Below are 13,200 nucleotides of genomic sequence, written 5' to 3'. Positions count from 1 at the left end.
GATAGTGTGAAACTATAAAATATGCCAAAATTAAAGTAATGTGATTAGCACCATTTGATGGTTCTTGATTCCCGTGCAAGTCATGCAGGTACTTTGTATCATTAAGGCCTAGAGTGAGACAAGGTCTCACTTGATTGTGTGATTCAGAAGGAATCTGGGAACCTCTGTTATGTATTTAGTTAGGATTGAGCTAATCAAATTATTCAATTCCCTGGCAACCATAACGAAGAAACCTTAGGTAAAAGAACTTAAAAATGCTGTCAAAATGCTTAGCGCAGGAAGTATCTCACTAACAAATCCTTTTTTGTTGTTATTTTTTATATTTGTATAGAATTGATTACTAAATTTTAAAAGTTAACAAAAAACAGACGGCTGTAATAAATATTGAAGGTAGAAACCTCGCAGAACCTGCTACGATATGTTGAGCATGACTCAGTAATGCCCGTTCTTGCTGAACAAGCATCTTCTCACAGTCAAGCACTTGTTCTTCATGAAAATACAGTGAGGAGGTAATTCGATGTGATCATTCCACTGCAGGACAAGAATAACTAGACAACTGAGGTTAGTTTAGAATTGTGCAAGGCATAAGTACTCTGTGAAGCTAGAGAAGAACTGGGTCCAAAAATCATCACAAAGGCTGGAACTGACAACTTCAGACTGCTCCATTTTGTTGATTCAAATCTTTTAAACTGTTGTTTCCTTTATAGTATCAGAACTATCTTCATTTTAATATAAGAATGTTGGTGAAATGAAGCAGTAGCTTTGAGCCTTGTAGTAACAACCTGTTGGCTCTGCTCATTAATTCCTTCTTTGCCTCTTGTGGAATCAAGCCTTGCCCTGTGCTTTCCCTGAGATCGAATTCTGCAATTTTCCACTCTTAGTTGAGATTTGGAATTTAGGTGGATTATCTAAGGGAGGGTGTTTGGGTAAAGGTGCCTGGGGACTAAAGCTACTCAGCTTCCTTAAACTGCATTGTTGTGCATGTTTAATCCCTTACTTGCCTGTTGTTTGTGTCTATCTTTTATTTTGCATATCAACAATTCTGTTTTTACTTGTCTTTTCTCCTCAAGTATGTGTCCTGTAATGATTGTTCCATGTGAACTGCACCTTCTAGCAGTTATAAATTCAGTGACTGGTTTTGTGGGGTGATCTTTGTCTTTAATTATTGTATTCTTTTTTCTTGCTTTGTTTCTTTCTAGTTATCTTTGCTCTGTCTTGATAACAATCTGTGGTAATAATCATACAAGGAAATGTCATATTAATTTAAGAACTAGCATATACTGGCAAAACATGGGAATTTCAGTTCAATTTAAAAAGTATTACTTAAAGTTAGCATTAACGATTATTGTTTGGAACATTCAACGTATTTCTAATCTTAGTGCTTACTTTTATATAGTATCTTCAGCCTAAGTTTCATGAAGCCCATTAAATTTAATCTGTACCTTACTGTTAACTCAAAGTACCTCTTTCAAGTTACTGTTTTCAGCTGTACTGTGAGAAGTATCTGGATCCAAAGCCTCTTTTTTTCTGCAGGTAGAGACAGTTGGTAACATGCAAAGCTGTTGATACAAAGGTGATAAAAATATACACCAAGCTAATTATAGGGATCTCATCTCCCTTCTTTGCTTAAGTGCCTGATATAGAGTAGGCAAAATCTTCAGGGAATTTAGCTAGAAATATATGTGCTTACTGTGCAAGTGAGAACTGGTGTGAAGGCCCTTATTCATTTTTTTTTTGTAGGACCAAATTCCTTCATAAAAATCTTCAAAAAAGTGAATTACTGAAACATGACTGAATTCAGTAAGAGCAGAAATGCATGTTTACATATTCTGTCAAAGATCAAATCTTTCCAAAGCACAGTGAAATTATGGGACTTTTTCTTTCAGTTAAAGACTCAAGAGTCACTTATTTATTTCAGCATGAGGATAACAGCTATATCCTCTGTTTTCTTTCTACTCCTTTCTTCAAGTACCATAGTGGAAAATAATGTTGTCTATGAGGGCAGGTCAAAAGAGATTTCCTGTCTTGAATATTGTTTACTGGAATATGAGAAATATCCTTAGTAAGTATTACTGTAAGAGCTACCTATAATATGTGGTATTTATCCATATGTCTCTGCATGTACTGTAACAAATACACCTTCTGCTTAGTACACTTTTAATGAGTTGTTTGCAGTCCTTCAAGGGAGATGGAGCAACCTCTGTAATCAAAAATTAGGCAGACAGATCAGCAGTCGTGCTCAGAATAATTTTTCTTCTACAGTTCAGTAAGCTGCTTAAATGCTGTGTAACCTACATTACAGGACAGAAACTAACGAGTAATTACATGAGATTGTAAAGATTAGTAAATTAAAACCCTTGTACTCTGTGCAGGGTGTAGCTGGGAAAGACAAAGCCATGTTTGTGTCTTAGAAAACAAAGTACCTCTAAAAATCCAGCATCTGGTATTTTATTTCTTTTATATTTTGTGATGTGCCTCATAAGACTTTAGTACTTTGCACCATTGCAGTGTACTGAGCAAAGAAAGAAAAGATTTCTTTTTAATTGGATTAAACCAAATCTCTGCATAACATTTTCATGATAAAGCAGTGTATTACTTCCTGTGCCGTTTACTGCTGCTGTGTTGAGGCTGATTTTCTTAAGATATTTCTCTAATGGGCTTGTATCCTATTCTGTGTAACTTAACATGTTACTAATTTTTTTTTAGTATTATTGCTCTTATATATATATATGTGCAAAATCATGTGTCCTTATTCAAATGTGCCTTGCTGCAGTTCTGGATGTGGGAGTCGTGTGACAGCGTGAAATCCTGCCTTGGGGAGGGTTTTATGCTGCATATCAGAATTCTGACATCTTGAAGGAAATGTCAGCATTTAAGGTACCATATTGGTATCAGTCAGCAGCAGCGCCAGGAGAGATCCTTCAGGCACTGTATTACAGGCCTGTCCAGAGAAAGACAACATTGCTGAGCAGCTGATCATAGTTTCTGCTCAGCTCAGAACAGTATCTGTGTTTTCCCCTCAGTATCCTCTTGGTTGCTTCCTTGTGATATAATGCAGTTATAACTCTGGATCCAACTAGTAAAAATGACCTCTCCCTCTTCTTTTTTAGCTGTATCTAAAATATATTGTTCAGTGAGAGATGTACCAAAAAATAGGATCTTTATGTACTATTTACTGCTGATAAACCCCTGTATCTGGAAAAGTGGGATACTATTTTTGTGTTGCAGTTTTTAATTTAATCTGTCTTGTTGAGTTCAGTCAATTAAAAGATGTAAAAGAATGCAGCTTATCTGACTGTTTGCAGAATAATTGGAAGAAACCCAGCAGAGTTGTTTGTGGAATTAAATGTTTTTCTCTCTCGTATTGTACCTCCTTAAAAAAAAAGTACAAAACCACAACTGCTTTTTAAGTAGAAGTTATCTCATGTGCTCAATTGGTTGCTTGCTATTTTCTAGGAGAGAAATCCATATATGTTAATAGGTTTTAATTTTTTTAGTATTAAATTACTCATAAAATAAAGTTGGGGGGGTACTAGCTGAAAAACAGCAGGTTTGCAGTTTGTTTCTCAGGGTGATAGATGCAAGTCAGATTCTTCATTTTATTACTATTTCTTTAAAAAATCTCCTTTTGAAAATCCTGCCTGGATTTTAAAGAAAATAATGAAGATGCTGCAATCTGAGCTGGAAACTGCTGTAAAACTGCATGGATTTGTATGGTTCACCCAAGCTCTGCAATCCCTCACAAGGTTTTAGGACTTTACTAGTAGTAAATGTGACTTCTTATCTGAATTCCTTCTCTGCACTGCATTGCTGGGCCAACAAAAGAATAACTGTTTTGTATCTGTGTATAGAATTATCCCATTTCACACTGGGGTGCAGGCTCCTCAGGAGGCTGGTAATGGGCAATACTCTGTCTTTTCCTTCTTAAATACTTTAGGTGGCAAGAATCCAGTTCCCCAGCTCTTTCGTTCATTCACACGTAAGAACTCATATCAGTAGTTGTCAAGTGAAGGTCTGTAAATAAATTCATAAGGCAGATAAATTTGGTGAAAAAAGTTTATTCTGAATAATCTGGTCATTGGTGGCAGGAGGTTAAGAGGCACAGCCCAGCTCTGCTACTTGTGCTAGGAGCATGGGATGTGTGTGTGGCAGATGGGGGACTCAGCTCACATCCAGGGTCCAAAGAGAATGAGCTTATCCCAGGAAGGCTGGCTGTCAGGAACAGTTTTGTGAATGTTTGTAGTAGGTAAAATGGTTGCCCCTATTTTTGGTCAAAGAAACTTCAATGTGTGGTGCTTGCTTCTGAGGCAAGCATCCCTTTCATTGTTGGTACAAGCACTAAGGGCAGCACAGGTTGGGTCTGTGTGTCTTTTTCCTGCTGGGCATTCTGGAATAAATGCTGTGCATATACTACCTTAACTATAATGATTAGATAGCATATTGCTGTGTGACTCATGTTGTTCATTGCAGTTGCCATGGCTGTTACAGCTACCTTGTGAGATGTTTATATGAATATTTTGTTAATAGAATTGAAGTGATGGTGTTAAGTGTTTGGGATCTTTGTTTGCATCATGAGCTGTGTAAAGGCAGTGTTTTAAAAAAATACTGTCTTTTGAAATTGTTCTGTTTCATGAGAGATGTTGCTTAATACTCAGCTGTTGCTGTTCTTACCATGAAGCAGGAACAAATCTGTTTAGCTGTAGGCACTGCCTCTACACACAGCCATTATTTTCTTATTCAGTCAAAAAAATCTAATGTAAATCCTGGTTGTCATCCTCTTTTATTGTTGTTTTGTTGTTGTTTTGGGTTTGGATTTGGATTTGGCTTTTTTACTTCAGGGGGGCTGTTTTTAATTATTGCAAATGATAAAATAGCCATTGTCTTTCAGTAATGACACCAGGAGAAACATATGTCTTCTTTTAACAGCAGCTGCATTTTATTCATCAGTATCTGCTTATTATAAATCTACTAGTGCATGTATAGCTGCATCTGCATAACACAGTTTACTAGAAGAGAACTTAATACTTTCTAACACGTTGGGTTTTTACTCAAGAACAATATAATTGCATCTTCTTCCTGTATTATGCTTTTAAAACCAGATCAACTTCCACTTATTGATGCAGCATTTTCATGAGGATGAAGGTTGTTTACCAGTCAGTCTCAGCTTTTATTTCCAGTGATAACATTCATTGGGCAGGGGCTTTTTGTTTCTACTCAGGTAGCTAATTTCAGAGATCTCTTCAGCTTGATTAAAAGTTAAGTAATTTTTGCATCATTAAAATTGCTTGTTCTTTCCATCTCCAGTTCCTTGGTTTTGGTGTTAATTTTGTTGCAGAATTTATGATTTGCAATCAGCTTTTTTTTTTTAAATATATGTCTTTGTGCTCTGTGTTATGTTCTCAAATCTGTTATGTGTGTTTGTCTTCATTTGTCTTTCATTCAAATGCTGACAGACAGATGGAAAACTTCTAGCTGTGTTCAGAAATTACTTATAAGAAAGTGATCTTTTGATTTGCAAACTAATTATGTAGTTTTCAATTGCTGCTTCTCTTTGCAGAGTGCTCACTTGGCCATGATCGATACTCTTATGATGGCATACACTGTAGAGATGATCAGTGTTGACAAAGTCATTGCATGCACTCAGCAGTATTCATCCTTCTTCCAAGCTACAGATCTACCTTATGACATCGAAGATGCTGTCATGTACTGGATAAACAAGGTATGAGTACTGGAAGAGCAAGCTGTGATTTTTCTTGTAGTCTGTATGGTTCAGGTAGAGATGAGTGGGTAGGATATGTATGTATGTTGGTATATGAAGACTGTGTCTGATAGACTATTCCTTCATCTGCTGTGTTTGGATAATAAAAGTAAAGTTGCCAGGGATAAACAAGTGATGTCAACAAAAAAAGTGGGAAGTCTAAATAAACCACTGTCATACGCATTATATATGACATCTTAGCAATCCTTATCATGTTGAAATGTCATGACAATGGCTGCTTGAGATTCTCTTGGGCTCACAGAGTTGTTCCATCATTGTATAATTTATCGTGATTTAAAAGCAAGGTATTCTGTTTGTACTGAAACACATGTTGCTTGAAGCAATCTACCTTCACTGCATAATCAAGTAACAAGGATGTGCTGTTAATCAAATATGATTAAACATAATAAGGGGCAGGTTAGTTTGTACAATGTAAAGCTAACAAGTAATGACCCCAGACTGTATCTGAACTGATGTTTTCTGATTTGGCTTCAGGGCTACAGTCTGAAAAATTTGTTCCATCTTTTCAGTTGGTGGTGGTGGTGATTTATAGATCTTTTGGAAACTTATAATTTCTACTTCTTTCTTAGAACAGACCACTGAATGAACTGTTTTGTGTCTAGGTAAATGAGCATTTGAAAGATGTAATGGAACAGGAACAAAAACTAAAAGAGCATCATGGTGTAGAATCTGCAGGAGTTCAAAAGGTAGGAGTAAGACTTAAAATCCTTTAAAAAAGAATAAACATTTCATGTGTCAACAAAAACTGTTTGCATGCAGTATGTACAGGTAATATACATTTGGAGACATTGAACTTTTGACTGTATGTGAAAGAAAGCAAAGTTTTAGTATTCAGTCATTTTGCTATTAGTTTTATTGTTTCCATGAATATACCAATTTAAATGTAACACAAGTCAAGTTGCACTTTTTATTCCCAGTTATCCTTTTTGACAAATAAATATTTGATAGCAGGGAAACATCTTTTATGTTATTCCTAAGGAATGTATTAAGGTTATTTAATACTTTCAAATTAATTAAAACTGTAGTCAGATCTTTTATTAAAAAAACACCCCTACATTTTTATTTATCATTATTAATGTTTTTTTTTTTTTTGTGAATTGCATGTATCAAAATTCTGTGTGTGGCATCATGGTAAACACTGCTCTGACTATGATCCAAAATACTGGTTGATTACAGGATTTATATATATGATAAAAACAGATTACATTGGATTCTCTTTCCTAACAGGATGTTCTTTCCTTTTGTTTGTGGAACTCAGTTAGTTAAAAAGCATTATACCCATCAAAACATGGAAGGATATAATACAGTTTCAGAGTACGTTAAAATGCTTGCTTCAGAATGAGATCATTTATCCTATTGTGATATAATTAGTATTGGGGAATTTGTAATCAATTTGAACACCCTTTGGTATTACCCCTGTCCCTGAATACAGAAAAATTTCCCAGCTACTGCAAAGCTGTAATCCTAGTTCCATTTTCATGCAAGCACCTACTTCCTTTTGAATGCTACTCTGAAGAAGTTGCGGGTTACGTGGCTAGATTACAAACTCAGCTTCAACAAGTATAAATGCAAAGAATATCTTTCCACTTGGGGCTTCTTTTTTAATATAAGGAATAATTGAAGGCTAATTGGTATGTACATGACTCAACAAAAGTAAATGGCATTTTTCACAATAGTAGTGTGACCCTACTGCATGTATCTTCATACAGAAAATTAAACCTGTGTTCAATAGTGATAACAGCATAGAAATCTGGAGAATAAGATATCACTGACCAGTTAATTTCTCAAATTTAGATAAAACAAAGTAAACGGGGAGTAGGGAGATAACCTATGGTCCTCTGTTCTCTAGTGATTTTTCTTTTTCCTGAAAATAATAGTAGGAAGTTTTGTGTGGTTTTTAGGTCACTTTGAAATAGGAGAATAGTTTTTAAAATACAGAGTGCATGGGAGTCTTAATTTGGTAAACAAATATATATCAAAGGAAAAATTCAGAGCAATGCCATAAATTTATCAGTATTTGTAAACATTCAGTAATATTTATGTTCCCTTTAGTTTGCCTTTTATATTAGGAATAGCAAGATAAAATTTCTAGTTTATAAACTTTATAAATTATAGTTTAGATCTTTATTGTCAACGTTCTTGAAACAGCTCTTGAAACTTGTGTACTCTGTACCTCTGATTCCATAAATCGAGACAGTGGAATAAAGATTCACATAAAAACGGTACATGTATTTGTAGTGGTTTTGTATGAATTATGGAGCTGCAACACAATCAGAGCAACAGTTTGTTGGTCGATGTACAAATGCATCTGTGGCTCTTGTCAAGCATCTCCTAGTATTTATTCCCAGATACCCAAGTGTTTTTCCCTAATTATCTGTCTTCATACTGCATCAGTCCATGCATTCTTATTTTTATAGCTCAGACTCAGTGATATATCCTGTTACTTTATGGAATTTACCCTACCTTTTATATCTCAGCAGAGCTGTGAAATATTTATAGCTAAATTCCTATTCCAGGCTTCAGTATTGCTGAACTATGTCTATATTCTGATCTGAATAATAATTAGTGTGATTTCCTTCCTTTTTTTTTTCCCCTTCATTTCATGCTATGCCTGTGTTAGTTATTAATATCAGCAGATACTAATCAGGGGGGATTGTATTCTGCCTTTGTATTGACTGAAGTAGTAATATTGAATGGTTTTCCATTTTTATGGTAAATTAAATTATACTTCTATATATTTAGTATAGAATTTCTATGCTCATATTTCAGTTGTAGCTTAATTCTCAGTATCTGAATTCAGTTGTTTTGTTTTCTTTCTTTGGTGTTTTCAAACTCCTAACTGCTGCTTCTCTTTTTATTTTAAAACTTGGCATGAAGGGGAACTGAAATGTTTCTTTATTCATCTTTTCTGTCTTCCACCATCCTTCCACCAGGCTGGGGCTTTCATTTGTAATCTAGGTTCTTTGTTCTAGGTTCTTTGTGCTGAACACAGCAGTTCAAAAAGTGATGATTCCATTCTAAAATTAAAGAAACTTTGCAGTCTCCCTTCTGCTCTAGCCAAACAAACACCTTTGGATATTTTAAGCTTCAGAATTTCTAAGGTGTGGTCAGGTTTTGAACCTGAATTAAATTTAATTTAAGGATGTCTTTTATGCTGATTTACAGACACAAGCCAAACAGACATGGGGAGAATGGGTCATTCTGATCATTAGGGAAAGCTTTTCTTTAGTTCTAGCTTCTGGCCAAGAAGCAGCAAAGTTGCATACCTAAAAGGTGACCAAAAGTTAATATGTGAATTTTTAAATTATATTATGATTTCCTACTGGCATAAATTCATCAGTTTATCAGTTGTGAAAAATAATTTCAGCATAATCCTCAAGCCTGCCAAGTTAATGCTTTACTCTCTTTTTGCAATAAATAGTAAATCTCTACATTTCTAAAAATTGTAAACATTATTTACATGGACTCATAGATGACAAAACTGGTAAGATACACTTATTTTCTATTTCTGGATAGATAAAACCAGCATTAATGGATTATGAGATGTTCTTTTGTTTTCTTTCACTTTCTTCTGCCACTAGCTTTCTATAGAAGAGAGGAAGGAATATGTATGATTTTTAGTTCCAGGTAGTCCTCTGTGGATCTTGATCAGCCGGTGATTTGTGGTAACCTCATCTTTCTCTGGTAGTGTCTCTGCATCTTCTTTCAGAATTAGGATTTCAAGTTTTGTAGTGAATAGATTTTGGTTTTCAGGCTTCCCTTGAGTAATATGCAGCGAATGTATGGTTGCACTGGTTAAACTACTGATTCTTAATGTAGATGAAGCTTTCTCAAAAACCTGTAACTTTTCCATTGCTTTTGTGATTTAGACTGAATCAGTTTTAAAAGATTTAAGCTAAATCTATGCAAATCCTGTGAGAGAAACCAACGTAAGAGTATTCGTCCAAAGACATGGATTCCTTAAATGTGGGTTGTTGTTTTTTTTAATAGCTTAAGCAGTGCAACTTCTTGTGTGAAGGTAAAACCCTAACTCGATAGTTCTACTTCCAATTCAGTGTGTCATAAATCCACGCTGCTAGCAAAAGCTAACCTGTTAAAAAGAAAAGTTTGCAGCAGGATCAGCTTGATCCAATTAATGCAACTAATGCACAGCTGCATGAACACAAATGATGGTGCAAGGAAGACAGCATAAACAAGTGTTTAATGAAGGGCAGGACTACCACTTTTTGGCATCATAGAATGAATTTATACTGAGCTAAATTTATAATAGTCATGCTTAAAACTTTTTATTAGGAGGATTAAACAATCTTGTAAAACTGTAAGCTCTCAACCTGAGGTACTGTTTATTCTTTTGTGGGTTGTTTTTGTTGTTGGGTTGCGGGGGGAGGCTGGGGGGGCTCTGTGTTTAGGTTTTTCAGGTTTTTATTGCTTGGAGTTTTCTTTTTGTTTTTTTTTGAGAAGTCAGTCAGGATTCTTTACTTTGTTTTATAATATCTCATATTTTAGAAAGTTCCAAGGGAAAAAAGTTTATTCCTGTTGACATAAAGTGCCATTTCAGCAGACAGTGAATCCCCTTTATATTGTCCAAAAGATTTCAGCTTCTCTTTATCTCTTTCCAAGTGCATTTACAAAGTACGTATTTATAAATCTTACAGTATGTTTGAATTTAAACTTAATTATCTTCAGTCTTTCAGCCTCTTGAAGCATATTCATAGTCATCTCCAGCATAGTTTCAGCCAAGTGGCAAGTAAAAATATATATTTAATTGCTAGTTTTGAGTTGAGTTTGTACTGCTACAGTGAACTAGTCTTTGGAATTGAAACAAATATGTGGATTTTTTTTCTAAGATTAGTTCTTCAGCCTACCATTACATAGGTATTGACAGACCTTTTGAGTCCAGGTATGAAATACACTTCACCTTGATAAATCAAAGAATACTTCTATCAGGGAAAAATAGGCAGCCCAGGTCTGATCTCACCCAATTTATCTAAAACCTTGCTTTATGATACGTTTTAGAATTCCTGATTGCATTTGAGAGTTAAGACAGCTTGTTTTCAAATTCATGTACTTGTCCGTATATTGACTATATTTCAGTAAGGTGACAAGAAACCAGTGAAAGATTGGGTACATGTCTAGAGCCACACATGAGCATGCATTTTGTAGTTCATTCTAAGTAGCTTTGGGGTTTTCCACTGTAACAGTCCAGTTAAATGGAGGAGAATAATGTTGAGAATAGTCATGTTACTATGCACACATGCACACCCTTTTGTATACAATTGCTTTTTTACATAAAAGCTTGGTTCATTGCTACAGTTACTTTAAAGGGCTTATAGAAGCCCAGTATTTTGACAGCTATGTAAAATAATAAGCTTCCATAGCAGTTTTTTCCATACTAAGAAAACTTTTTCAACATTTCCGGAAAGTATTTCTCTTAAGAAAAACCCCAAATATGTTAGTAATTTTTTTATATTTTCTATATGTTAGTAATTTTTTTATTCCTACAATTAAATCAACAGTGTTGAAGTTTTCTATGTGTATTTATAATACTGTTACATGATGTTTTTTCTTAAAAGTATTATGCCAGGTTAGTGTATAGAGTTACAGAAAAAATCACCGACTTCGTTGTGCTTAGGATTAAACTTTTAGGTAAAACTTTATATTTGCAAAACTTTCATTTAATTTTTTTTATCACATTTGAGTTTAGATTTTTATATATCCATTCTGATAATTTCTCTACCAGTAGCCAAAACCCCATCTGCATTTCAGGTCATTGCACATCATGCAGCTGATGATAATGTGATTTGTCATTGCAAAAATATAACTGCCTGCACCTCTTCTTGTTCTGAAAACTGTCATATGCTTTGTTAAAAAATATTGTTGAATGTTATAAAACAACTGTTTGGCTTGAAGTAACTAATGCAAACTTCACTGCAATTGGTTGTACTGTATACTACACTGTGTTTATACCTTTTTTTCCATTGCTTTAGCTTCCCTGCTTTCCCGTATGTGCTGTTGGAGTTCATTTTGATACTTGTGATATCATGACTTAAAGTCTCAAATGAATTCTTCAGTCAGATTGCATATGTAGGGTACAATTAGTTGGGTGAAAATATTAAGTAAAATGGCATTCATCTGACAATCTTACCTGTTCATGTGGGAAAATTATAATGTTCATCTATAAAGACTGCAGACATTTCTCCAGTGTTATTTCTGCTAATTAGATCAATATGCTAAGGCTACAGTGCACTAATGCTTACCATTAAATTATAATTCACTGTTATATAAAACTAAGAATGTTAAAAAAATGCTTTGTAAAATTAATTTATGAAATCTGATAAAATGTTCCCTTTTTTTTTTTTGCTTTTTGCTTTTATTCTTTTTTCTACTGCTTCCTCTGAAGTCTCCTACCAAATGGTTTTGGAAACTGGTTCCTGTAAGTTTGCCCAACTGCTTCACTTTGATCAAATAGCTTATTTTGGGAATGGCTTTGTCCATGTCATGCTGGTCTAGTCATTCATTTCATTTGTGTCTACGAGATAATTTTATAAGAGATTGTTCTACAAAGGTGTGCATAATTCAGGAGCTTATTTTGCAACGTAGTCTGTGCAAAATAAATATAAGATATGATGCTGGATAAGGAATTACTTTTCAGGCAGTCAAGCTCTTCATGGGTTTGTATAAGGCAGTGGTACCTGTTACTAACATGTCAAATAGTCAAGCTTTCAGTAGACATAATGCTTTTCGATACTGACTCTGTTGTAAGAGGCTTGCAGAAATAGTTTTTGACTGTTTATGTTACATGGAATCTGAAATTTTCTGAGTTAATGATATGCAACCATCACACCATTTCTCTAGAATTGCCTTATTTATCATCTGATTCAAGAGTACTCTTAATCTCTCCCAACACAAAGTAACCCAAAGCAGTCTACTTTTAAAAGTGATAAAAAGTAACTGTTCAGGTCTGCAACAATTCTAAAGTTTGTGTTCACTGCTGTGTCACCTTGGGTTACTTTCCTCATCATATAGTTCACCCCTGAAAGCATTCAGGCTGTTTATACTTTAACAGGTTTGGCTGGGAGCAAAGTAGTCAGCTGTTTAGGTATATATAGAATTGCATACTTCTTGTCTGAATTCCAAAGAACTGATATTGATCTATCTTTAAGGATTACCAAATAACTGGTCTAACGATTCTTCAGGTATTTGTTGTCATAACTGGTAAAAGATGGCTCATACATTGCAGAAAGAATTAAAAATAACAAGGCAGTTGCATGTAAGTAACAGAAAATACTGGGTGTCTGGAAAATCAGTTTAAGAGTACTGTCTTCAGCAGACTAATCAGTACTCCAATTCATAACAGTTTATGCTATGTGGGCAATTTCTCTGTAGTGCTGTCTTTTACAGTTCTGACACACAAATACACT

The 13,200-nt window shown here is 34.7% G+C and overlaps 1 protein-coding gene across 4 annotated transcripts in view; it reads left to right on the top strand.

Annotated features, from left to right (window-relative positions):
• The window catches only part of CAMSAP2 (calmodulin regulated spectrin associated protein family member 2), an 87,161-nt gene that overhangs the window by 37,535 nt on the left and 36,426 nt on the right, over window positions 1-13,200 (top strand). For 2 of the 4 annotated variants that reach the window (XM_031048026.2, XM_013128768.2), the window contains exons 3-5: window positions 5,558-5,719; window positions 6,382-6,465; window positions 12,180-12,212. In XM_031048026.2, coding sequence (XP_030903886.2) covers window positions 5,558-5,719; window positions 6,382-6,465; window positions 12,180-12,212 — 279 coding nt within the window. The remainder of the gene's footprint in view (window positions 1-5,557; window positions 5,720-6,381; window positions 6,466-12,179; window positions 12,213-13,200) is intronic. The other 2 variants (XM_031048027.2, XM_005148074.3) reach the window with 1 other exon arrangement.

The sequence above is a fragment of the Melopsittacus undulatus genome, chromosome 6 (genome assembly GCF_012275295.1).
Source record: "Melopsittacus undulatus isolate bMelUnd1 chromosome 6, bMelUnd1.mat.Z, whole genome shotgun sequence".
NCBI lineage: Eukaryota > Metazoa > Chordata > Aves > Psittaciformes > Psittaculidae > Melopsittacus > Melopsittacus undulatus.
This window is presented reverse-complemented; position numbering and strand designations above follow the sequence as displayed.